General features: G+C 49.2%; 1 protein-coding gene across 2 annotated transcripts in view; it reads left to right on the top strand.

Moving 5' to 3' along the window:
- GNB1 (G protein subunit beta 1) overlaps positions 1-23,588 on the top strand; it is an 82,242-nt gene that overhangs the window by 37,791 nt on the left and 20,863 nt on the right. For both annotated transcript variants that reach the window (XM_032863174.1, XM_032863173.1), the window contains exons 2-3: positions 17,209-17,311; positions 21,877-21,915. In XM_032863174.1, coding sequence (XP_032719065.1) covers positions 17,255-17,311; positions 21,877-21,915 — 96 coding nt within the window. In that variant the 5' untranslated portion in view covers positions 17,209-17,254. The remainder of the gene's footprint in view (positions 1-17,208; positions 17,312-21,876; positions 21,916-23,588) is intronic.

Below are 23,588 nucleotides of genomic sequence, written 5' to 3'. Positions count from 1 at the left end.
TGTCTCTGTGCATTTGCCTCTTTCATGTAAACAGAATATTTCATACACGTGGAGTCACACAGTTTGTGATCGTTTGCATCTGGCTTCTTCAGGCAGCATAATATTTTCAGGGGCTAGCCGTATTGTAGTGCGCACCAGTGTTTCACTGCTGAGTAATATTCCAGTGTGTGGCTATACTACACTTTGTTTATCCATTTATTTATTTATTTTAAAAATTTTGAGGTTTTATTTATTTATTTATTTGACAGACAGAGATCACAAGTAGGCAGAGAGGCAGGCAGAGAGAGAGAGGAGGAAGCAGGCTCCCTGCGGAGCAGAGAGCCCGATGTGGGGCTCGATCCCAGGACGCTGGGATCATGACCTGAGCCAAAGGCAGAGGCTTAACCCACTGAGCCACCCAGGCGCCCCATCCATGTATTTATTGATAAACACTGAGCTCTTGGCCATTGCGTATAGCACTGCTGTGAGATGTGTGCATGTGTGAGGACTGGTTTCTAGTTCTGGGGGATACACGGCTAGGAGTGGTCTTGCTGGATCACATGGCAAATCTGGGTTTAACTTTCTGAAGACCCTCCATACCATACTGTTTTCTTTCCACACTTACTTGTATTGACAGAAAAGCTTGTGTTTGCTCATTACATATGTAACATAATTCCAAATAAAGCTATTTTTGTTCAATAAATGCCTTAGAATTCACGGTTCAACTGGGGGACATTTCAGTGTGTTAATACCTCTCCTGGCCTCCAGACTAGCTGTGTGGCTGGGAGTTTTAGATGCTGGAGATAGTGACCCCATCAGCAGGCAGGTGGTAATCCTCGAAACGTCCAGAATGGGACTTCTCACACACAGTTTGATTTGGAGCGATCACAGAAGCCTATGTAAGTGTTTTGAAACTTAGTTTCTGAGAAAGAACAAGCAGATATTCCAGAAGAAATCTAGAATTAAGGGTGCTTTTGTTCTGGCTGCAGTACTGAGAGAGGAGAGTTGGGAGCTCTTCCGGGGGGGCCTCCTGGCCACCAGGGCTAGGGCTGGTGGTGGGAGTGGCACCTGTGCCCCCGTAGACCAGCCACACTTGGAAAGTGTCCAGGCCTCCTTTTGAGATTCAGACGCATTCCTTTACATGTCTGATGGCAGAGTCTGGGTTACGGTACTTTAGAAGCTTCTGGAACTGCAGTGGTGGTTTTTACTGTTACTGTAATTTTTATAGTTGGATTCAGTAGGATTCAATGTATTTTCCAGGAGGCATTGCTAAGGGATTTTTAAAAAGAAACTGACATCAGAGTTCTTTTCCACCCTGAAAAGCCAAATACTAAGTTAATACAAAGTGCTAAGCAAAATGACGGGACAAGAAATGGTAATAGGGAAGGGACAGGTTCGTGTGCTCCTGCAGCCGTGTGGAATGTAGGTCGTTGCAGCCTGGATGCAGTGCATGGAGAGCCTTTTTTGTCTGTTGCAGACGATTTTTCATGCGTTGGAGACCAGACCAGAAGCGCTTCTGAATTAAGGTAATGCTGGTGCAGTTGATCCTGTCAGGTTTTAAAGCACAATGTTTAAATTTCTTCAGGCTTTCTTATTTTAATAACCTGGTTTTTGTACAGTTTTGCCCGTCTCTTTTTTAAGCTTATAGTTGGTTTTCAGAGCAGATTGTTCCTGAGAAGCATGTTTTTTTGAAAGGCTGTATCCAGTGTTCAGAAGGAAGAGCTAAAGTCCCAGCTTTCTGAACAGGGTGGGATTTCTCCAGCTGTTTTCATTAGAAACCAGGAGAGCCATTTTTCAAATCAGACCTTAGTTGGAATATGGTAGATCGTGCAGGTAAAAGGAAAGCCACGTGATTCATAGAAAACTCTATAAATTTGTGCGAAGTGGGAGCAGTACAGCAAATGTGTCACAGAGTCAGGGCTCAGTGGGTCTGGTTGAGGGTACAGTTCTTTTTGTAATTCTTGGAACTCGGTAAGTTGAAAGAATTCTTTCTTTTAAAAGATTTTATTTATTTGAGAGAAGGCGTGCATGCATGTGTACCTGGAGAGAAGGGCATAAGGGGAGGGGGAGGGAGAGAATCCCAGGCAGACTCCTCGCTGAGGTGCTGAGCCCAACTCAGGGCTTGATTCTACAACCCTGAGATCACAACCTGAGCTGAAACCAAGAGTCGGATGTTTAACAGACGGAACCACCCAGGCAGCCCAAGTCAAAGGAATTTTAAAAAGCAAAACTAAATTAGGAACACGTCTGTGGCTCAGATGGTTAAGCGTCTGCCTTCGGCTCAGGTCATGATCTCAGGGTCCTGGGATCGAGCCCCGCATCAGGCTCTTCCCTCCTCTCTCTGTGCTCCCACTCTCTCGTGTGCACACGTGCTTGCTCTCAAATAATTAAATAAAATATTTAAAAACAAAAAAACCCCCAAAACTAAATCAAGTGACTTCATTGCTTGAACAATTGGTCGTCCCTATGCAGAAGGTGAACTGGGCGCTGTAGACAAAATTTAACTCAAAGTGAACCTCAAAGTCACCCTAACTAGAAGACGTTGAAGATTGTTAAGACTTCGGGTTTGGCAAAGATTCCTTAATTATGACATCAAAGATAAAAGCCATAAAAGAACATTTATAAATTAGACTTTGTCAAGATTAAAAGGCCTCTGCTCCTTCAGAGACACTGTTAATAACATGCAAAGACAAGCCGCAGGCTGGCCAACAAGGTAGCGCGTGACACATCGTAGACGACTTGTATACAGAGTAAATAAAGAACTCATAAAACTCAGTATGAAGGAAGCAAGTGACGGGAACAGACACTTCAGTGGAGAGTAGCGAGAGCGAGCGCAGAGAAGCGTGATCGGCCAGATGGCCGGGGGGCCTGGGGGCCTTAGTGGGTCAGTCTTCTTCAGCTCAGGTCTTGATCTCAGGGTCCTGGGATCGAGTGCCGTGTCGGGCTTCCCTGCTCAGCGGGGAGTCTGGTTCTCCCACTGCCCCACTGCCCCTCCTCCCTGCTTATGTTCACTCGCTCACTCTGAAATAAAATCTTTTTTTTTTTTTTTTTAAGATTTTATTATTTATTTGGCAGAGACAGAGACCGCGAGAGAGAGAACACAGGCAGGGGAGTGGGAGAGGGAGAAGCAGGCTTCCTGCTGAGCAAGGAGCCCGATGCGGGCTCGATCCCAGGACCCTGAGATCATGACCTGAGCTGAAGGCAGACGCTTAACAACTGAGCAACCCAGGTGCCCCAAAAACAAATAAAATCTTAAAGAAAAAGGAAAGGGAAAACCAAAATCATTAGCTGTTGGGAGATGGAAATTAAGTCTGTAAGGAGACACCACTGTCCAGCTCCTAGACGGACTAACAGGTGGTCATGGCAAGTGCTGATGAGGACATACAGGAACTGGGCTCGGAGGCACTGCCGGTGGGAGAGGGAAACGGTGCAAGCACTTTGAAGACAGTTTGGCAGTTTCTTACAGTGCTGAGTGAGCGTGTGCCTCCATATATGCTCCCTGCTCAGTGTGTCCCCAGCAGAGACGGAAGGAGACGTCCGTATAAGACTTGGGCACGCGGCAGCACGGATGAGTGTCAGAATAACACCGAGCAGGCAGAGCCAGACCGTAAGAAACTACACACTGTAGGACTCTGTGTGCCCAAATTTTGGGAGCTGCGCGCTGGTGCATGGTGACAGAAAGCAGATGGGTGGCACCTGGGGAGGGGTGGGATTCCAGAGGGGCACAGAGGATGACGGACATGTTCATTACCTGAATTGTGTGGCTGGTTTCAGAGATGTGTCCGTGTGTTAGGTATTAAGTGGTACATATTTATTGTGTGACTTGCATTTCAGTGAGGATATTTTATGTTTTAAAAACTAAACGAACAATTAGAAAGCGATGCGAGCAAGTCTCATCTCTGCTGGGTGAACCCCAGTACCTCACAGGTTGACGCTTTCTGTTGTGTTCTTGGTTTCCGTCGACTCCACTGACGGGCCAGGAAGTCCGGCAGGTGAAGGAGGAGGTAATTTTCTTAAGTAATTTCAGGCTAAAAAGTTTTGCTACTACTCTTACAAGTCCTACTTAGGGAGAGTTTACTATAGTCCATTCGGGTTTTAAAGGCCTCACATGGCTTCTCATTGACCCCTCATAGCATGTGAGGTGTGGGTCCTGTAACTGTCTCCACTTTGAGACCAAAAAGCAGAGGTAGAGAGCGGTTAGGCACTTAGCGGAGGCCACCTGTGACGAGAGGGTCAGGACTGGGACCCTGCATGAGCAGGACCCAAGCGCATGGCAGCCGCGCTGTCCCCAGCCGGCCGGTCCTGTTCAGTCAGCTGGACGTGCAGAGGCCCGTGGAGACGGTTTCTGGGGGAGACCCGGTGGTGTTCCTCCTCGTTTCAGGAAATAGTTGTAAGAACAGATTGTATGATGGAGTGCAATTAGCCTATCGGGGAGCAGAGTCTGGCCCAGAACTTGGGGGTGAGAGCCTCTCCCAGGTGCTTGAAGTCGTTCCCTCCATCGTGTGTCCAGCTCTCACCACCCTTCCCTGCCGGACCTTTCTTCTGGATGTGTGCCATTTGTTTCTTCGAACACATTAATTGCGTATGACGTTTGGCTCTGAGATAAGAAAAGTGCGACCTCTTGTTTGGCCTCAGCAGGTTTGCAGGGGTTGGGTTGACTGAACGATTTTGATCCCATAGGGTGTGCTGGGTTCTCTGCTCCACGCTGGGAGCACAGTGACACTACAGGCTCCGCGGGCGAGACGCAGGGGAGAGTGCAGTGGCACAGGTGGGTTTCCGTGGGGCGCCAGACACGGGGTCAGGAGAAAGGCTCACTGGCCCTTTCCTGTGACTCCAGAGAGAGAGCCTCAGGGAGGGGAACTCCTGCCCGCTCTCCAGCACCCACTCACCCTGGTCTTCCATCCGGTTCCCTGAGCTGCCCGTGCTGCCGACTCCTGCAGCTCTGCAGCCTCCTACCCCGGTCGCTGTTAGCCCTGACTGCCGGCTGCTGGGCGGTTGACGGGGCGTGAGGAGGTGCTGGGGGGGAGGCGTAGGACTGAGCAGATACGAATGGGGATGCGCCTCTCTCAGTTTCTGACTGGGAGGACGGAGGTTGGCTTTGTGGAGGGAGAGCCTGGTTCCTGCTATTCTAGAAAGACGCTGAAGTGAATCCATCCCCAGATGAGGGTCTCCCACTGGAAGGAAGAGGGGAGGAAGGGCTCAGTGCTGTGCTGGCCCCTGTGGTAGTTGGTGGCCGCTGGCCACGTGTTGACTGAGGAGCACTTGGAGTAAGGCTGGTCCAAATGGAAATGTAAAACACACACTCGATTTCAAAAACTTAGTACGACAAAGGAGCATGAAATACCCATTTGTAATTGTTTTATATTGTTTACATGTTGAAATAACATTTTTGGTATGTTGGATTAAATAAATATATTACTAAATCGACGTTAACCCACGGGCGCCTGGGTGGCTCAGTCGTTAAGCTTCTGCCTTCGGCTTCGGTCATGATCCCAGGGTCCTGGGATCGAGCCCCGCATGGGCTTCCTGCTTGGTGGGGAGCCTGCTTCCTCCTCCCCAGCTCCCCCTGCTTGTGTTCCCTCCCTTGCTGTGTCTCTCTCTGTCAAATGAATAAATAAGTAATCTTGACAAATAAAATTAAATTAACATTGACTGATTTTTTTTTTTTTACTTTTTTAATATGGGTACGGGAAAATGAAAACCTCCACGTGTGGTTCACGTTGTGTTTCTGCTGGACAGCACGGGCGAGCTGACTGGATGGGGTATAAGAGCCCTTGAGGGTGGGGGCTGCAGAGGACACCCAGAAACTCTTATCCCTGATGAGTGGGCTCTCCTGAATTGATGGCATTTAGCTGGAAAAGCAATTTTTTTAAAAAAGATTTTATTTATTTATTTGACAGAGATCACAAGTAGGCAGAGAGGCAGGCAGAGAGAGAGGAAGCAGGCTCCCCGCGGAGCAGAGAGCCCGGTGCAGGGCTCGATCCCAGGGCCCTGAGACCATGACCTGAGCTGAAGGCAGAGGCACAACCCACTGAGCCACCCTGGCGCCCCTGGAAAGCAATTTAAAGGTGCTTCCCCTAGAAGTGGAGAAGCTAAGATCTTTGGCCGCAGGGGCGCGTGTGACCGTGAGCAGAAAGGCCTGCGCGCAGCTCTCCTGGTCGGAAGGCTGGCCTGAGCTGCTAACTTCCGTCGCCTCAGTGTCCGAGAGCTTGCCCTGGTGGGGTGCTGTGTGCGTGCAGGTGACAAGGAAGTGAAGCGTTGTTTTATGGTCCTGCGGGCATTGCGAGCCAGTCAGACTGCTTAGGGCGCCCGGCAGGGGTAGCTCCGGGGTAGCCTCCGTTGGAATGGTGGCCCTTTGGGACCGTATGCGCCTCTCTTGGTGACCACGTGTACACTCGGTAGGACCTCTTCCCGTGACGGTGAGGACACAGTGTGTGCTCCTCGGTCACATCTATGACCTGGGAGTGGATCGTAAATCCCCTTTTACTTCTGAAGTGGGAGGTGTCCACGTGGTGAAATCATCAAGATGTTCTGCGTCAGACCCTCAAAAGGACATTGGGCTGTGCGTCTTCAGACTGGTGCCTGAGGGTAGGCGTTTGTGTTTTCACCACAGCGGCCTCTGTCCGCGGCAGGTGCTTAGTGAGCGAATGTGAGAAAGTGAGTAAGGTGCTTGCCGAGCAAGGCCAGGAGTGCTGCTGAGGGGAGAGGAGCTCCCCTTCTCTGGACGCGGACTGGACGCGACGCCTGATCTCGCGGACCGGCCCGCCTGCACCTGCTCCCCGTTGCGACAGAAGTGGTCGGATGGTGAAGAATCACGGAGCTGTTGGGGGAATCGAGACATACTCAGAAGAAGTTAATAGATCCTGATGAGTGTGAGTCGTGCTTTCGGTTTCTGTAATTTTGGGGGGAGATGCGAGCGGCAGGCTGTGAGTTCACAGTCCGTTGTGAGAGGAGCAGCGGAGACGGCTCTGCTCACCTGCACGCTGGCTCCTCGGGGAGGCAGTTACCATGTTCACCGTTGTCGACAGGGACGTATTATACAGCCTGTGCGGTTGCGCTCCTGCTGTCGTGGCTCGCTCTTCCCACTGGGGACAGGCCTTGGCCAGCGCCTCCAGGCGGGAGGGAGGAATCAAGCGGCCTTGCGGGGAGCGTAAGGGCAGCCTGGGCGCAGGTGGAGGGGGTCTCCGTGGGTGAGCTCCTGTGGGCGTCTGGCTCTGGAAGAGGCACATGGAGGGGAGTTGTGTCTTGGGGGCGGGGCTGCTCGAAGCTGAGGGACGCTTGTCAAGGGGCTGGAGAGTGAGAAGAATGTCCCTCGAAGCTCCTGGGCTGAGACAAGCTGTTGCCAGCATGTCATACCTGTTTGGCTTCCTGGGGCTGGTTGGGCGGGTGCTGTGTAGGAAACGGAGCTGGGCCGGGTGGTCTCTTTCCCTTCCCTGAGGCCCCCTTCCGAGCAGCAGCACTACAAGGGAGCGTCGAGGCTCAGCTCCCTTGGGCTCTGTCAAGTTTTGGGAGGTCCCCAAAGGGTCCTCCGGGTTCCGTTCGCTGTTCTGTCGGCTGGAAGAGGAGGTGGGCAGAGTTTCAAGTTCTTGTCTAATTCACGTGTGTAAATGAGCCTGAGTTTAAGGTTACTTAGTTCAGCTAGAGAATAACGGAGTGCCTTCTGGGCTCGGGTCTCGGCTGCAGAGGGGAGATCATCAAGGGGATGCTGTCATTTGGAAAGTGTCACAGGAGGGTGTGTGTGTGGCGCCACCACTGTGGCTCTGAGGCCAGCCACCTTCAGAGGTCAGCCTGCGGCAGGTGTGGCTGCCCTGCCCAGCGGGAGGCACCTTTCACTGGGGTGTCAAGGCGAAAAGACGAAACTCCATCAGGACCAGTCAGACAAGGCACCGCAGACTCAGGTCTGGATTCCGTGAAGGAGCAGCACCTCGACCCAAGAGGATGGCGGTTGCAGCGCCCACTTCCTCTTAAGGACTTCAACAAGCAGTCAGTCGCACACTAAGTCGTACAGTAAGACCACTTGTGGTGGTCCTGCGGCCCTGTGGTCCTGGGACCTGACCTGAGCAGGTGCTCATCCGACTGAGCCACTCTGGTGCTCCTAGATTTAATTTTAATATGTTCTGAAGTATAAATCCTTTATAGTAATTTTTAAACGTGGCATTGCGTAGCAGCCTGCAAATAACTTGCACGTGTAGGTGAATAGTGCCTTCTGAGCAATGGGTTTCAAGGAACCTAGGAATGAATTTATTTATTTATTTAATAAAGATTTTATTTATTCGTTTGACAGAGACACAGTGAGAGAGAAAGAACACAAGCAGGGGGAGTGGAAGAGGGAGAAGCAGGCCTCCTGCCGAGCAGGGAGCTGGACATGGGGCTTGATCCCAGGATCCCGGGACCATGACCCGAGCCGAAGGCAGACGCCTAAGGACTAAGCCACCGAGGCGCCCTGGAACCTTGGAATTTGTAGTTATCGATACTGGTGCCTTCTCAGGCGCATCTCTGTGCATACAGGGGTCGGGGTGTCTTACAACAGTGACTGGTCTTAGTTCTGGTCGTGAGAAACTGTGCTCGACACTGTCCATGCAGCTCGCTTGCCTTCCTGCTGCTGCCAGGTGCACGGCTGATTTTTGTCAGACAGTAGTTCTTTCTAGTGCGCACAGCCCCGTGGTGACTCCTCACTCGAGCCCCGGCAGGGAGCTGGGCAGTGGAGGGTGTGCACGTCGGGGTGGTACCGCTGCTCACAGGGTGGCGGGCTTTTCCACTGCGTTGGTCTCGGGGTTGAGCATGGACTTCTAGAAGGACGTGCTGACGTCCCACAAATTCAGTGTGAGTGTGAGTGGCATTTGGCCGTCAGTGACTTTATGAATTGAATTATCTGCTGTAGGTTTTGTTGTCATTTGAAAACTGTAAGAACCATTATTTTTCAAAGGTAGTAAACTGAAGTGAGTGAGGCTCCTCGTATTTTCTGGAAGGTCTGCTGGGGACCCCGGGGTGGTCAGACTGTTTGTAGAGCTAATAGGTATTCCAGTGTATGTAGAGATTGTTTCTTGTGTCTTATTTTTCTGTTTATGAGACTAACATGATTGTTGTATGAAGTTGCTTCTACTGAAGATGATTAAGTTTTTTACATTGTCCTAATGCTTTAGGGGATCCACTTTGAATGGGGTTAAACAGTAAGTTAAGAAAAAAATTATACTGCATTGTCCATAAGTGTAAAATGTGCCAAGTAGAAGTGTTCTGTGTGTGCTTTACCTAATAGGAAGCCACTTACCTGAGTGGAGGACTGTTTGAAATTTGCGTCAGAAAACTGAGTTGCAGGGAAATCTGAGGAGACATCCGAGATGCTGAGGGCAGACTATTTAAATAAACTGCGTCCTAATAGAGTAATTTGCAAATAACATGTAAAAGTTTGCCGGATCGCTAAGCCAGAACCAAATGAGGGTGTCGCATGTGATTGCATTTCCTTTCTGCATCTTCATTACCATTTGGTTCCCCGTAAAATAAACTAGTCACGTTTTACTTTTTATTTCATTGAATATTCTGATATCTGCTATTTCATAGAAGCTAATTTCATGGTAATATATCATCAAAATGTAATATTAATTTTTATCCCTTTTGAAACACGGATATAGAAACTTCCAAGGTTGACCATTTGGTTGTTCAGACAAATTTGGGGATTACTGAGGTCGAGTCTTCCTCGCAGCCAGCTGGAGGGGTGGGCAATCTGTGTCATTGCAGGAAAATATGTGAGGATACTGCGCAATCTATGGGGGGGATGCCTGTGCTCCCAGACCTTTTTTCTTTAAGATTTTATTTATTTGAGAGAGAGAGAGAGAGAGAGCATGAGCAGGGGGAATGGGAGGGGCAGAAGAAGAAGAAGGAGAGAGAGAATTCCAAGCAGACCTCACCCAGCGTGGACCCTGACCTGGGGCAGGATTCCATGACCCTGAGATCATGACTCCAGCTGAAATCAGGAGGTGCACACTCAACCAGCTGAGCTCCCCAGTGCCCCTGTGCTCCCATGCTTTTAAATCAAGAGGTTTACGACAGATTCATCACATGTTCGTAATGTAGTCAGACAATACCAAGAAATATTGACTTTGAAAAAATTTATTATAAGAATATTCAAACGTAAATAAAAAATATTACGTAATCACCCATCTCCAACATTTATAGAGTTTGCCAATTTCATTTAATCATCTTCCTCCTTCCTTCCATTTTATCTTGGAGTATTTTGAAGCAAATGCCCAAATCACATCATCTCACCCATAGGTAAGAAGTATTTCTAACACTGTGGCCTTTACTCCTGCTGTGACAACAAAGAAAGACTCAGCTCTCATGCCACCAAACACCCAGCCATATTCACATTTTCCTGATTTTCTCTGAAGTCTGTACATTTGGATTTTGAATCAAGATACAAAGTTACTGGGGTGCCTGGGTGGCTCAGTGGGTTAAAGCCTCTGCCTTCGGCTCAGGTCATGATCCCAGGGTCCTGGGATCGAGTCCCGCATTGGGCTCTCTGCTCCGCGGGGAGCCTGCTTCCCTCTCTCTCTCTCTGCCTGCCTCTCTGCCTACTTGTGATCTCTGTCTGTCAAATAAATAAATAAAATCTTTTTTTTTTTAAAGATACAAAGTTACTAACATTTAATAAAAAACTGTCCTACTGGAAAATTGAAATGCATATAAAAGTTAACCGTATAGGAACTTCATCATCAAACTACAGCAATGACCAACTCACAACCAGTCTTGTTTATGTCTGCCCTTGCCTGTTCTCTTCCATTTTGGTTGTTGTAAAGCAAAACTTCAAACATGGCGTTCTGTTGTTGGGTAAGTTTGCGTACACCTTCACGTGTGGGGAGGTTGCGGACCAGTTCTGTGGGACAGGGAGCCACAGTGCTCGGCTCTGTGCACCCGCTTCAGCCACAGCACCTGTCCTCGAGCACGGTGTCCTTGTTCCGCCACCGTGTGTTGCTCACAGTTGTGTTAGGGCAGTATGTAATGGAAGGAGGGTTTCTCTACTTTCTTTTTCTGAATGAAAAAGACAAGCTGATGAAATTGGTTTAAATTCCTCATGTGAAACTCTTTTTTTTTTTTTTTTTTTTAAAGAATTTATTTGACAGAGAGTGAGAGAAGGAGAGAGCACAAAGCAGGGGGAGCAGCAGAGGGAGAGGGGGAAGCAGGCTCCCTGTTCAGTAGGGAGCCTGATGCAGGACTCAATCCCAGGACTCTGAGATCATGACCTGAACTGAGGGCAGAGGCTTAACCCACTGAGCCACCCAGGCGCCCCTCATGTGAAAGTCTTTCCCTCAAAATGGTTCTTTGACTTGGAGATGACGGGGGGCACTTCTGTGGCTGAACTAGCTAGCCGGCTTCTTCCCTGATTCACGGTTTCAGAGGCGTGTGAAGAGTGCAGGAGACCTTGCTGGAACGGACTAGGGGTCCAGAAGGGGCGATTGGTGGAGAAAGCCGGTACCGCTGGGTATCTGTTGCAGATCATCGCTTAGAGGCCCCGTGGGAAAAGAGGTGCATTGTATGTCCTACAAGAGAGCCAGTGCCCTAGGGTGCCCGACTGGCTCAGTTGATGGAGTATATGACTCTTGACCTTGGGGTTGAGTGTGGAGCCTTCTTAAAAAAAAAAAAAAAAGAAAACTCCACTGGCCCTGCGGCTCAACCGGTGAGAAGCCGTTTTTACCCTGACCTCCTGCTTCTCTCCAATGGGCTTTCGTTCCAAACAGCCCTCCCAACGTCCTCCTCCTTCCTTCCTTCCTCCTTCCCTAAAACACCGTTCCTTCCCTTTATTTGTTGGACTTGCCTGTGGTTTTACTGTGGCTTGCTTGTCCGGAATTGCAGTTCTCTGCTCTTCCCAAATAAACCCTCTTTTGGGGTAAAATAACTAGCAGTTTGATTTTAAAGGCTAACAGGTGCTACAGCCGTCCCGTTCAGTGCAGCACCGTGGGCCCAGGGGTAGCCAGCAGCTGGCGTCTCGGGCCGTCTCCTTTTTGCCCGTGAGACCACGTGTGTGCACTGTGGCGGCTCCGCTGAAAGCTGTGCTTCACAGTCCAATCGCTGAAAGGCCTGCGGAGCATGTCCCAGTTGTGTCTTACTTAATTTTCATTTCAGCCCTGTGATGTGGGTAACACCGTTCCCGGAGGGATTGGACAGAAAAGTGATTCGGTGTCACATTCCTAGTATGTGTCAGAACCAAAACTAAGGATCATTTTTTTATATAATCACCCCATTTTGTCATTAACAAGCCTTGCAGCGTGAATGTCATTGTTAGTGACTGGGGTACTGGGGGGCACCCTTGAAGTTCTTTCCCACACCTTACTGGGGTCTTGATGAGAGGGAAGGGAAGTGATGAGGGCCAGCTGAAGCACGTTATGTTGCAAATGTGAAATATTTGAATAAAAAATTTGTGTTAACACTTTGACTTACAAAGATTTTGGATATAATCTGAATTAGGGCAGATCATCTACTTTCAAGTTATTTAGATTTCTATGAAAATTATTTCTAGGATAGACGTTCTAAATAAAAGCTAGTGGCAATGTGGGTCATAAAGAACAGATATGAAGCTCTCAGCAGGTCCTGTCTTACTGGATTAGATGGGCAACGGCACTGAGTCAGCACGGCCAGGGCTTAGCCTTGACTTTAGCAAGGGGAGAAGGAACCCGGGCCACGGAGACCCGATGGTGGGGTTTTCTGAAGGCTTTGGGGACCTAAGGATAGTGAAGAGAAAAGCAAAGTGATTCCGTGTAAGTAAGACTTGTAAAATGTACATTTTCTTTTAACCAAAATAACATAAACTGCATTATCAGTGTTCAGAAAATGAAGAGGAAAATATGACCAATAATTCTAACAAAATGCTATTAGTCTTTTTAAATGTCTTTTTTTCCACTAAAATATATATTTTAATCTTCTAAAAGAGCTAAAATTAGGGACTCCTGGGTGGCTCAGTTGGTTGCACGTGTGCCTTCGGCTCATGTCCTGGGATTTGGGCTCCCTGCTCCGCGGAGAGCTGGCTTCTCCCTCTCCCTCTGCGGGCCGCTCCTGCTGCTTGTGCTTTCTCCTTTCCTCTCTCTCTCTCTCAAGTAAATAAAATCTTTCGGAAAAAATAGCTAAAATTATTATACAACTTTGTTTTTGTTTTAATATACATCAGGCAATTTTCCGAGTGTTTATTCCATCTTCCTTACTGTTCGTGGTGATACATAATAGTTCTTCCAGTTAAAAGTTAACGTTAAACATTTATGTGTTTTAACAAACACGTTATGTTTTAACAAAAAACATTGGTTTTTTTTTTTTTTAAACCAAGAGTATGGACCAAACAGTGTGAATGCTTCTCGGCATCAGGGCCCAGGTAACCTGTTAACATTATTTTAAAAAGAAAAAGTACGTGTATGTATAAAAGATAGTGTGGAGGAGAGCTGACCCACTGTTCCTGCTTCGTTCTCCGCAAACAGCCACTGTTAGCGTTCTCTCGTGTGCGCAGAAAAACCATTGCTCACGCTAGCGTAGGTATTTGTCCTTTTTTGTGCACAGAGAGAAACGTGCCATCACACATACACTGTTCTGTACCTTGTTTACTTCGTTTACTGTGTCCTCCTAGAAGAGCATTTGGGGTGAACTTTTAATTTATGGGAATTGGGAAGTTGTTTGCTTCCTCTTAGTTCCGCCGGTGTCTGAATGTGTGCGCTCCTTGCCTGTGGGTGTCACTTTCTCTTTGGGGCAGCACTGACTGTGACGGTGCTGTTGGCTGACCTTCCACACCCAGGCTGTGACCCCCAGGAGCGTGTCCGTTAGCTTTGAGCAGAGGGTGTACACGCACATCTCATCAAGGTGGTCCTGGGCAGCACCCACTCGGGGACAGTAAGGCCAGTGTGCTGGACACCCTGAGTGCCCCTTCATCAGTGAAACTCCGTTCATCTATGAAAAAACTTCTTTTCCAGATTTGATTTCAGAAAATACACCTTTGACATGGAGAATAGATCATGTAATTTTAGAAGATTTTTAAGTGCTTAACCATAGGTTACTTTTTCTCACCAGACCAGTTGTCTAGATTAAATAGGTCTGAAAGGACTTTTGTCTTTATTGCTAGTAGCCACAGGAGTACCTCTTCTCTTGAAAATGAACAAACATGGATTTTGAGTCTCTCTCTTGAGACTCAGATGCGGACACTGGTTATAGAGGGCTCTGTAAGTAAAAGCATTAGTCATTTATGATACTTACTGATGAAAGAGAAATAGATCTGGTTTTGTTCTCTTTGCTTGTGACTAAAGATTCAAGCCAGCAAGTATTGATGTTATTGCTTCTGAAATTTTATGGGGTAACTGAATTAAATGGATCTTCTCATTTTAAACACACTTGGGGGGCACCTGGAGGACTCAGTCGGTGAAGCATCTGCCTTTGGCTCGGGCCACAGTAGTCTGCTTATCCCTCTCCCTCTGCCCCTCCCCTCCACTTGTGCTCTCTCTCTTTCTCTCTCTCAAATAAAGAAGTAAAATCTTAAAAAAAAAAATGCAGACACTTGGGTTTTCAATTAATTCATTTCTCTAGTTTTGAACAATGTAGCTGGGTGGTTATCATGTATATATTCATCTATAATATGTTTAAAAAGAACATCTAACTAAAAGAAGTACTTAAACTTAAGATCTCAGGGGTCATCCCACCTAATAATAGAATTTGGGTCTTTTATCTAAAGACCCAGCATCTCAGAAGTACTTCCTGTTTACGTAGGTCCTAAAAGTTTGCTGTTTTTAGTCCTTACTTTAAAAATTAACCTTAACTTTTTAGTGTTGAAGTTATAATCAGAAGTTATTTTTTTAACAATTAAAGTGGTTTTTTTTAAGATTTTATTTATTTGTTTGTCAGAGAGAGGGAGCACAAGCAGGGGAACAGCAGGCAGAAACAGGCAGAAGGAGAAGCAGGCTCCTCGCTGAGCAAGGAGCCGGATGCGGGACTCGCAGGACTCGGTCCCAGAACCCTGGGATCATGACCGGAGCCGAAGGCAGACCCGTAACTGCCTGAGCCCCGCAGGCGTCCCAGTAATTTACGATTGTATTTATTTATTTTAGAGAGGGAGAGCTTGCTTGGGGATGGGTGGTGAGGCAGGGCAGAGGCAGAGGGAGAGAGCATCTCCAGCGGACCCCCACTGAGCACGGAGCAGGGCTCCATCTCAGGACCCCAAGACCATGACCTGAGCTGATACCCGCAGTTGGACGCTTGACCGACTGAGACACCCAGGCGCCCTCCCATCTTTTTAAGAGATTTTATTTATTTGTAAGAGTAACAACTCCATTTACCCCACACCAACCATTAGCTGTTATTTCTCTTCAGCACTGGTTTTGGAAGGCTTGAGTAAAAGGTCTTCTTTACAGACCAAGAGCAGTTCCCTGACATGGGGCGGGGTGCTGCTGCCGGCGTGAGAGCCCCCAGCACCGCGTGACCGTGTGCGCGGCGTGTAGCTCGGGTCCGCGCGCGGGAGCGGTGGCAGGGTGTCCTGGCTGGCGGCACGCAGCAGTCCACAAACGCGGGGGACACGTCATGCCAGCTTCCCAGCGCTTTTAGAAATTACCTCCTATTCTCTTGGCACTGTCCCCGTTGCATACGGCACTGTCCGTAGGCTGCAGCTCTGAGGCGTTTGTCCGCGAAGACTGGAGAGAGCACTAGCCAGTGGCGTCGGGTAAAGTGTGTGCAGGGCGGCCGCTTCCACGTCGAGCTTCGGTAATGCTGCTTTTCACCGGGGAGGCGCCAAGTATCTTTGAAACCTTCCACGTGCTTCCAGCTCCCACTTAAAGTAATGGCTTTAGAAACAACTATTTTGGTCCGAAATATTTCTGAATCTGTGTCAGCATGTGTCGCCTTCCCAGAGGCGTCTTCACATCCCGTCCCGTCCCTGTAAGGCCTTTCTTGGCGGTTCTGCAGACTGTCATTGAAGGTCAGGACTGGCGGCGGGGGATTGGTTCCTGGAGGTCCTGCACACACACCCCTCGCCCCCTGCCTCCTGTCTGGCCTGTTTTCATAGCTGTGAATCGATAGCACAGCTGAAAGCAAGAACTAAGAACTCAAACACACACTGTTTAAAGATACTCTTTAGTGGGAAAGACATTTTTTGTTTTCATCAGTAAGTATACATCAAGTTTCTGTAATGTAAGCCATGTAAATTTATTCTAAATGCTTTTGTGCAGAATAGGAAGATTTACCTAGACTGCGGACTCTAACATACATGCTTCCTGCCCCCTCCAGTTTCCCCCAGATAGGTTTCAGTCTCAGGAAAATAACTATTGTGAATTAAATATCTGGTGTATGTAATATCAACCCTGTCACTTTTGCATACAGTCTCTGGTGTGTGTTTGCACAGGACGTTGAGGCCCTTTGAGGAGCCATATTTGCGTACGGGCGCTCACCGTAGGCTTAGGCGATTGAGATGCTGCTAATTATAGCTTCAGCTTTGAGATACATCAGTCATAACCATGACTGCTGTAACGTTCATGCTCTTGGTCGGAAATACAACCCCAGTTACGGCATTCCCTTGGGAAGGTAGGTCTGGTCTAACAGGGAGACTTTGCTTTAAGTCTGGTTTAAGGAATGCTGTCTAAGGAGACTGGGGTGGCAGGGCTGTTTGTTCTGAGCCTAATTCGGCCGGTGCCTGTCAGGATGGAGTTAGTGCTGCTGTTTCCTGGGACCCCATTTTGGTCGGAGAGCAAGATGTCCCCGGACCAGAAGCCTGTTGGATACCACACTGAGTGCTTTCAGAATTTCTGTGTAAACATTCTGACATCCGTGGGGCGTGGCGGCGGAGGGGGTCCTGGTTTCGAGAACATCGACATGGTGCTGAGGTTCTGGGCTGTCCGGCTGCCGCTCTGCTCGTCTCCTGAGCAGATTTCCCCGGCCGTCCGTGTGAGCTCTTCTAACGTCAGTCTACGCTCTTGGGTTTAGAGTGAGACTCCGATCCTTCAGGAAAAATGCTGCTTGACACATTTTTGCTTTTTCATCCCACCACCATCTTCTGAGTGTGTATTTGCCACCGTCACTGAAGGGCTGGTGGGCACTACTGATCGCGTCTGACCGGTCCAGCCCCTGGTAGAACCGTAGAGGTTCTGGTGAGCGCTGAAGAGAAGTGCTCTGACTGTGATAAAAGAACAGCTCTCAAAATGCCGGTTCCCTTTCACCCGCTTCGTTAAGCTACTCAGCCATTGTTTATTAATTTTCCTTATGCTTGTATTTCTGTTTCAGATCTCCGTTTCCTTGAGGTGGCACTGTAGAGCGCTGGCACCCGAAGATGAGTGAACTTGACCAGCTGCGGCAGGAGGCCGAGCAGCTTAAAAACCAAATTAGGGTATGTAGCTGTATGTGTGCTTGACTTGGTTTATAAATCATTCACATTTCAGGTAAGATGTTACCTGTTGTGGGTAGGGTGCGTTTCAGAATGACTACGTAGTATTTTGGATTAAAACTGAATTTTCACTGGAGCAGGATATGCTCATGGAGCCAAGTACTTGGCCTAGGATGTGGTTTTCAGGGTTTTGTTTTCCAGTATGTCATTATTTGAATATACAAAAAATGTTTTCATAGAATTTATAAATGTCTCTCTCTGTATTTTTTCTTAACCTTGGGAATTCATTCATGACTTTTTTCCCCCCATTCACGACATTTTCTTGGTCCCTGCATAGAGTGTGGTGTCTGCTTCCCTCCCTTGTGACTGTTAAGTTTAGGACAGGAAACTTGTTTTTTTTCTTTTTTTTTTAAGATTTTATTTTTTATTTAATTATTTGACAGACAGAGATCACCAGTAGGCAGAGAGACAGGCAGAGAGAGAGGAGGAAGCAGGCTCCCCGCTGAGCAGAGAGCCCGATGCGGGGCTCGATCCCAGGACCCTGAGATCACGACCTGAGCCGAAGGCAGAGGCTTTAACCCACTGAGCCACCCAGGCGCCCCAGCTCCCAGAGTTCTATAGCTTTAAATCCCAGCCTGGCCAACCGCAGAGCCCATGCACTTCTGAAAAGGCAGGGCCGGGAGGGTTCTGAAGACATGAATTCTGCTCTCCTCCCATTTTGTGAGCCAGAACTTGTAATGAACATTTTCTACAGAAACATTAAATACAAGTACTTGTTCCTGTTCTCATACTGTCCATAAGAAGACAGTGACAAGGAGGGGTCGACCCCCAGAGAACCCATTTCTAGGACACTGAGGTAGATTCGTGTTCTCTTGAAGGGGCTTCTTAAGGCCCAGCTCTCTCCAGAGCATCATTTTCTCAGTGTGTCTAAGCAGCAGTTTATTTTTCTGAGTCTGCTCTAAGGGGGGAGCTTTACCCCCTTCAGATGACTGGCTCCATGTTCAGAAAGCCTAGTGGTGACTGGGCAAGGAAGCATCAGCGTCATGGTAGCCAACTTTTTTTCTTACACCTGAGAAAAGATAATGGAATTTTTAAAGATCTACAGCCAAGAGGATACAAAGTATCTTTCAAATTTCAAACCCTAACATTCTGAAGACCAACTCCACAGGGCGCCCTAGGCGTCTCAGATGATGAAGTGTCCGCCTTCAGCTCAGGTCACGATCGCCGGGTCCTGCGATAGAGCCTGGTGTTTGGCTCCTGGCTCAGCGGGGAGCCTGCTTCTCCTTCTCCCTCTCCTCACGCTCATGCTCACGCACTCCTCTCTCTCTCTCTGTCTCAAATGAAGAAATCAAATCTTAAAAAAAAAACAAAAACTCGGATACAGCTCAATAAAAATAAGCAAGACTTGGTGTTTTTAACGGTTTGCTCTGATCAGACTGGATTCACACCTCCCGTCCTCCTTCCAGAACACAGAACTCAGAATTTTGTTCTTCTGATCGCTATAAATTATTGTTTAGAAGTTCTTCATCGTGGGTTCAGATCTCTGCGTAGCAGATAAAGAAAGTTTGTGTGGGGACGCCTGGGTGCCTCAGTCGGTTGGACAACTGCCTTTGGACCAGGTCGTAGTCCCAGGGTGCTGGGACTGAGTCCCGCGTCACGCTCCCTGCTCAGCGAGGAACCTGCTTCTCCCTCTGCCTGCTGCTCCCCCTGCTTTTGCTCTCTCTCACTCTCTGACAAACAGATAAAAAAATCTTTTAAAAAAAAGAAAGAAAGAAATTTCGTATGGCATAGGGGAAAGACATCGAAATTTTGGGGAAAAAAAACAAAGCCTGAATGTTCACGTTGCATCTCTTGCTGCTTCGTTGTGAATTGCAGGCCTCTTCCCAGGGGCCAGGGCTGTCATGTGACCGACCACCTGTGGGATTTGAAAGTGTGAACAGAGGGTGCCTGGCTGGCACAGTCAGGGGAGTGTGTGACTCTTGGCCTTGAGATTACAAGTTCGAGGCCCATGTTGGGTGTAGAGATGACTTAAAAATAAAATCTTTTGGGGCGCCTAGATGGCTCCGTTGGTTAAGCATCTCCTTTCAGCTCAGGTCGTGGTCCTGGGATCGAGCCCCGCATTGAGCTCCCTGCTCAGCAGAGAGTCTGTTCCTCCCTCTCTTTCTGCCTTCCCTGCCTATGCGCTCTCATGCTTTCTCACTCTAAAAAAATGAAAAATAAAATCTTTTATTTTTTCTTATTTTTAATTTACTTTTTTGAAAAGATTTTATTTATTTGAGAGGCGTGTGCACTCACAAGTTGAGGGAAGGGGCAGAGGGAGAAGCAGGCTTCCCCCTGAGCAGGGAGCCCGATGCAGGACTGGATCCTGGATCCCAGGACCCTGAGATCATGACCTGAGCTGAAGGCAGACCCTTAACCAACTGAGTCACCCAAGACACCCCCAAAATAAAATCTTTTAAAAATAAAAATTTAGGGCGCCTGGGTGGCTCAGTGGGTTAAAGCCTCTGCCTTCGGCTCAGGTCATGATCCCAGGGTCCTGGGATCGAGCCCCACATCGGGCTCTCTGCTCAGTGGGGAGCCTGCTTCCTCCTCTCTCTGCCTGCCTCTCTGCCTACTTGTGATCTCTGTCTGTCAAATAAGTAAATAAAATCTTAAAAATAAAATAAAATAAAACAGAGGCTTTCCCCTCTGTTTACCAGTAGTATCACCACGGTCTATTGTACGATACAGTGTGAAAGGCCAGGTTGATCTTCGAACACTAAACCAGGTGAAGTCGCTTAAGTCCCATGGCTTATTTTTTCCACTTACAAAATTCTCATTATTCTTTTTTTTTTTTTTTTAATGAAGATTTTTATTTATTTATTTGTCAGAGAAAGAGAGAGAGAAAGAGCGAGAGCACAAGCAGGGGGAGTGGTGGGTAGAGGGAGAAGCAGGCTCTTGCCGAACAAGGAGCCCGATGCGGGTCTCCATCCCGCATGACCTGAGCCAAAGGCAGACATTTAACCAACTGAGCCACCCAGGCGCCCCATCATTATTCTTTTTCATAACTAAAGGCCATGTATAACATCAATAAGAGTGATACTCAGAACTAAACGTTGAACTCAGTAGTTGACAGGTAGAATCCCGTTTAAAGACTTGTACTGTGGACCTTCCCTCAGCTTGCTCCCTACCCCAAATTTAGGTGCTGGCAGAGAAATGCTTGATGACATGATTTTTGGTGTTTTAATTATTTAATCCATTAAGTAGAATTAATTAAGCAGAATGACTTCTCATAGAATAATTAAAGCTGAATCTGAAATCTAGATCTTTGGCACATTTATAACAATAATGTCTTTGAGTATGTTTCCATGTCCTCAGTTGATAAATATTCCCTCCAGCTTCATGACGTAACTCACAGTGAGGCAGTTTGCCCTTAAAGAATGGTGTCCTGGGGGATGCCTGGGTGGCTCAGTGGGTTAAAGCCTCTGCCTTCAGCTTGGGTCATGATCCCAGGGTCCTGGGATCGAGCCCCATATGGGGCTCTCTGCTGAACGGGGAGCCTGCCTCCCTCTCCCTCTGCCTGCCTCTCTGCCTACTTGTGATCTCTGTCTGTCAAATAAATAAATCTTCCAAAAAAAAAAAAGTGTCCTGGGATACCCACGTCCCCCCGCCACCCCCTTGAAGATGGGGGTATGTATGAATGCTGTCATGTGGCCAGCTGTCATTTCAAAAGCAGATAATCAGATGACTGCATAATGGAAACATTTTTCTTAATAGAAATTTGTCATCATTTCCTTTGAAATTACTCTTGTACTCAAATTTTTGCCCCTTTCAAGCTCTTGTCTCATTTTCCTTCATAACATATGGCTATTTTCTATATTTCCTAGGAAGTTTGATCACTTAGGAACAATAAAAACATCTTAGGTAGCCTTAGAATTTCCCTTCACAGTTCTTACCTGCTGCTTCACAAGGTCATCTTACAGGTAAGGGAGCAGGTAGCACACACAGCAGCCCGACAGTCTTACTGAATTGGATCACTTGACTCCAGACCCTGTCCTCATAGAGCTCCGCGTCCGATATCGTTTGGCTTCAAAGCACAGCCCTTCGCTAACGTGATCTGGAGGGAAAGTTCTTCAGGCTGGACATCCAGTGCTTTTGGGGTGTCTTTCTCTGGGCCCCAGGGCTCCTGGGCTGGTGGAAAGTCCGCGAGGCACGCGTGCAGGCCTGTGGGAACGCACAGGAGCCTCGGTGGGCAGGAGAGGAGGTTTCACCGGGTTTCTCCGGTGCCACCTGGCTTCCGGTGTGGCGGTCCCAGCACAGCCTCCATTTCTGGGGTCCCAGGGCGTTGTGCTGGTTGTCACGTGCACGGGGTGCCGCCGGTGCTGCGTTCCGTAGAGCCCAGAGCGCAGGACGGTCGGTCGGCGGCCCTACACCGCGTCCGAGGCCTGGGGCGGGGAGAGGAAGCCGCGCCCTTCCGGTCTGCCTTAGCGTCGGGCTGTCGGTGGAGGCGCTCGGAAACGGCGTGAGGACCTGGGACTGAATGCACGTGAGCCGGGACTGACCTCCGCTTTGTCGCTCTTATTTCCTAGGATGCTAGAAAAGCGTGTGCGGATGCGACCCTGTCTCAGGTAAGATCCCTGTGCGGGAGCCGCTCGCCTGGCCCGGGCCCTGCTCGGGGCCGCCGGCGCTTGGCGCCTGGAGAGCGAGCGGTGCCGCGGCTCCGACGCCTGCCCCGCGAGGGCGGACGCGCTGCTGGAAGCGTTTTCCCTCCGAAGGCGCGGGAGGTCGTGGTTTCCCTGGGCGCGATGAATAAGCGTCTCACGAGCCTTTCTGAAGTCCGGGTGGGCGGGCCCTCCGAAGGGGCGGGCCCTCCGAAGGGGCGGGCCCGTCCGTGGCGAGCCGGCCGCGCTGCGCCTGGGGGCCCCCGGAACCGCAGCTCGGACGAGGCCACGCGCACGCGCCGCCTCCGCCGCAGCCCCGCCCGCTGCCTCGACAGTCCCTGCGGACGCACGAGTGCGTGACCCAGTGCGGGCGCCCGCGGCGCGGTGTCACGTCGCCGTCAGTCGCACAGACGCCTTCACGGCGCATTAGCGGCCTGGCCGCGCCTCAGACGCGATGCGCAGTGAGAGCAGCAGACGTGCGGGGTCGCGGGCTTGGATGCCGCCGCAGGCCGAGTCCGGGACGGGCAGATCCGAGGGGCGCCGAGTTCATGCGCGCCTTCCCGGAGTTAGGGAGGACGGTGGGGAATGGCGGGGGCGCGCGTCCTGGGCGGGGCGCGTGCTGGGACCGGAGGGGGCTGTGGTGGTGCGCGCGGGTAGGAATGTGCCGCTCGCCTCGGGACTGTTCACTTTAAAATGGGGAGTTTCACCTCATTAAGAAAAAAGGTTTTGTCCAAAGAATTAGATAGAAACGTGAAAGAAAAATTATATTCATAGTTCTCCTGAGGATGATTCAAGGTGTTACCTTGTCCCGCTGCTTTAGGGGATGCGCTTTCGTTGGGGTTAAACAGTAAGTTAAAGAGAAACTTCTACTGCATAGAATTCCTAAATTTGAATTCTCAGATATATTTCAAATACTTTGGGACTATACGTTTTTTAAACCCATCATTGAGGCTCCTGGCTGGCTCAGTCGACAGAACATGCAGTTCCTGATCTCAGGGTTGTAAGTTCGAGCCCCATGTTGGGGATTTTAGTAGAGGTTACTTAAAAATAAAATCTTTTTAAAAAAAACCCATAAAACCTTATTGTGATACACTTAGTTCAGCTGTCAACGCGGAATCGTTACTGTCCTTTTTCACGTGTTGGAGTGAATCTGCACATCCAGTTCTGGGCCATAAGCAGCAGCATTTCTAGTCGCTGCTGACCGTTGTCCAGATCATTGCCCAGCCTGGTCACAGTGGACAGCGTGTGAGCCGCGGGCCCGTGTTCCGTGTGACGGGGGCTGACGGGTCTGTAATCTGGAAGGAGAGCAAGCCTATGAGGACTTAGGGACAGGAGGAGCTGGGCCTGGATGAGCAGTGGGGGAGGGGGGGACCCCGGGGACAGCGTACCTATGGACCAGCGCCGTGTGTGCACACTCTGGGGAGAGGGGTTGGGGAGCAGGTGTTGAAGAGCAGGTAGTGACGGACTTCGTACAGACCGTGAAAGAGAGGTAGGTGCCGCAGTCGCCGTGGAGAGCTGCCGGGTGACTGGCAGAAGCCGGGTGGGCACAGCACTATGGGCGAGCAGCACAGCCAGAACAAGGGTGGTGGGGCTGCCGGGGAGGGGGAGGGAGGAGGTCTCAGGGGAGGTCATTCCACGAC

This window comes from Lontra canadensis, unplaced genomic scaffold (genome assembly GCF_010015895.1).
Source record: "Lontra canadensis isolate GAN:19392208 unplaced genomic scaffold, GSC_riverotter_1.0 scaffold25, whole genome shotgun sequence".
Classification (NCBI taxonomy): Eukaryota; Metazoa; Chordata; class Mammalia; order Carnivora; family Mustelidae; genus Lontra; species Lontra canadensis.
This window is presented reverse-complemented; position numbering and strand designations above follow the sequence as displayed.